The sequence below is a fragment of the Triticum urartu genome, chromosome 6, assembly GCF_003073215.2.
Source record: "Triticum urartu cultivar G1812 chromosome 6, Tu2.1, whole genome shotgun sequence".
Taxonomy (NCBI): domain Eukaryota; kingdom Viridiplantae; phylum Streptophyta; class Magnoliopsida; order Poales; family Poaceae; genus Triticum; species Triticum urartu.
In genome coordinates, this window is record NC_053027.1 from 400,223,041 (window position 1) to 400,226,157 (window position 3,117).

Genomic DNA, 3,117 nt, shown 5'->3' on the forward strand with positions numbered 1-3,117 from the left:
TCTGGAAATTAACCTTATACTCTCTCCGTCCAAGCTTGAAAAACGATCTTATATTGTGGGACGGAGGGAGTAGTGAATAAGAACATTGGACAACACCATAGTGATGGTGTATGCTTGTTAGCCTAAAAGGACAGGAACAGAATGACAACTGATGCATCTCTAAGTACATCATATACTGCATATAAAGAAAACATCATCATAAAACTAATTGGCCGTTGACAGAAAACAAAGAAAATCTAATGGGAAGAAAAGAACAACGTGTTTTCATGCTGTGACTTGAAATTGATCGTATAACTGATATTCACCACACTATCAATTTATCAGTATCAAAGGAACGAAATTCCTTTTTACGAGTTGCAATAAATATCGGCAATAGCTCAGTTCAGGCAATTGAAACAACAGGAAGAGGATACCAAGTTGACCTGTTGTATTAGGAATCAAAACTTAGATCTAACAACAAACAACATAGCCACCGGACTCAGAAAAAGGTTTCACCTTTGTGGCCTGGCCACCCCTCATACCGCGGAGGGCTCCTCCATATCCCTGTCCCTGCCACGGCCGTTGGCGCCGGCGCCCCCACCGTGGTGAGGCGGGTCAACGGCACTGAGGCCCTCAGGCATGAGGGAGGCCGGGCGGTTCTCGATGACCTCGTCTATAAGCCCCCATTCGCGGGCCTCCTCGGGGTCCATGAAAAGGTCACGCTCCATGCACTGCTCGATCTTGTCGATGTTCTGGCCCGTGTGCTTGGCGTAGATCTTGTTGAGGCGGTCGCGCAGCTTGAGTATCTCCTTGGCCTGGATGGCGATGTCGGTGGCCTGGCCCTGGGCCCCGCCGGAGGGCTGGTGGATCATGACCCTGGCGTTGGGCAGCGCCCGCCTCTCCCCGCGCGCGCCGGCGGCGAGGAGGAGGGAGCCCATGGAGGCGGCCTGGCCGATGCAGATGGTGTTGACGGGGCAGCGGATGTACTGCATGGTGTCGTAGATGGCGAGCCCGGCGGTGACGACGCCCCCGGGGGAGTTGATGTAGAGGCTGATGGGCTTGAGCGGGTTCTCGGACTCGAGGAAGAGCAGCTGCGCGACGACGAGGGACGCCGTCTCGTCGGCGATGGGCCCGTGGATGCAGACGATCCGCTCCTTGAGCAGGCGGGAGAAGATGTCGTAGGCGCGCTCCCCGCGGGAGGTGGTCTCGACGACCATGGGCACGAGGCCGTACTCGCGGACGGAGGAGTAGCCCTCCGGCTCCGGCGGCTGGTAGGGAGCCGAGGAGAAGAAGGCCCGCGGCGGGGCGGCGACGGCGAGCCGGCGCGGCGCGGGCCCGAACGGGCCCGGGCTGGCCGAGTTGGGCCTGGACCTGGGCCTCGGCGCGAAGGCGGGCAGCGGGGAGGCGCCGGCTAGGTTGGCGACGGCGGAGGGCGTCATGGCTGCTGCTGCCGGTGGTCCTGGGGGCGTCCGGGGTGCGGATTTGTGGTCGGATGTGAGGCGGAAATAGCAAGGGAGGACTTATACCAAGGAAGGGGAGGAGAGTGTGAAACGGAGGAAACGGATAGGGCGAGGCGAGACGTCGAGACGGTGGTTGCGCTTCGATCCGCCGGATCGGATCTTTTCTTTTCTTCTCTTCTCTTCTCCTCTCCGGGGTGGGGTGGAGTGGGGGATCGGTGTTCCTCTCCCTGCCTTGCCTTGTTGCTTCTCCGTCTGGGCTTTCGCTTCTTTTCCAAGAAAGAATTTATTTTCTTTTCTGAGACAAAGAACGTCTGGGCTTTCGCTTGTTTTCCATGAAAGAATTTATATTTTTTTTCGAGACAAAGAAAGAATTCGATTTAGCCCACAGTAGTGGGAGAGTTCCTAGCTGGGCTCTCTACCATGCTAGTGATTTCGTTTTTGTTTTGTTGCAGGCTCGGTGGGCTTCGGCGTTTTTCTGCACAGGTAGACGAGCACACGCCAAGGACGTAACGAGGGGTGAAGCAACCATTCTAGTCCGCTAAAACTGCATCCCGATACGTGTCTCCGTCTCTCACGCCACGACCATTACCTAGGACTACCGCATCGTCCAGCGGCTGCGGCAGGGCCAGGTCGGCCGGGGGAGCAGCACCTCGCGCCGTGGAAGCCGCGGTGGCGGCTGTGCGACGTGCACGTAGTCACGTACGCGTGAGTGACTCATGTGCGGAGGAAACTCCATTGGCGTTTTTCTGCACTAGGAGTACGTTTTTCTGCGATCCGTGACGGTTGCGGTCGCCGTCCTCGCAAACTCCCAGCGCACGTTTGTGCTTCTTTCTTTCTACTGTAGGCCTCCTTTGCTTAGTAGAAATTTTTTACTCTTCCTGTCCATATTAATTGTCGTTCAAATGGATGTTCTAGTTATATTTTAACCTAAAATCTAAAAAATGCGCGCGCTATTTCATTGCTACGAGCGGCCGCTCTGTTACACACATGCATGTGTATTTATTTTTGTCTCGTAATGCATGTTGATGCTGGCATTAAATGTATTCACACTAGTCTCATCAGTTAGAGAAAACAGATCCATATACTTTTATTTTGAGATTTCATATTCTTTTAAAGCCGTATCTTTTAAACCACATATTGGAATTCAGTTTTGTTTTCACCGTTGGATTCATCGCAATGAGATCTTTGAAACTAGATCCGCATGGATATATTTCGACGAATTTTTTTATGCCAACTTTAATGCTATATGGTGCAATAAAATACTATATTGTGCAACTTTAGTACTATATGGTGCAATTTTTTAAAAATTAGTTGGCTTGTAATTTAGTCTAGTTGTACAGACATTGATGTTTAGTTGGTTTATAATGTAGTCTAGTTGCACACACATTGATGTTTAGTTGCCAGAAGGACTAGTTGCACACACATATGCTCAGTTGACTTGTAATTTAGTCTAGTTGCACACATATTGATGTTTAATTGGCAGGACACTAGTTGCATACACATATGCGCAATTGATAGGAGGAAGTAGATTTTTAATGCTAGATACACTATTCGAATAACAAATAATATGGATAGGAGGAAGTAGATTTTTTTTCTTCTCATGAAGCCTTTGGTTTGTGGGTTGAATTTCTAATCCTATATAGGATAGGAGTTCATCTTTCACATTTTAAAGAAAAAA

The 3,117-nt window shown here is 50.7% G+C and overlaps 1 protein-coding gene across 1 annotated transcript; it reads right to left on the bottom strand.

The window, feature by feature from the left end:
* Positions 1 to 272: 272 nt before the first annotated feature.
* Positions 273 to 1,664, bottom strand: LOC125513762 (ATP-dependent Clp protease proteolytic subunit-like). Its single transcript, XM_048678952.1, has one exon. It carries the CDS (start codon positions 1,416 to 1,418, stop codon positions 516 to 518), a length of 903 nt encoding a protein of 300 aa, XP_048534909.1. The 5' UTR covers positions 1,419 to 1,664; the 3' UTR covers positions 273 to 515.
* Between the last annotated feature and the right edge of the window lie 1,453 nt (positions 1,665 to 3,117).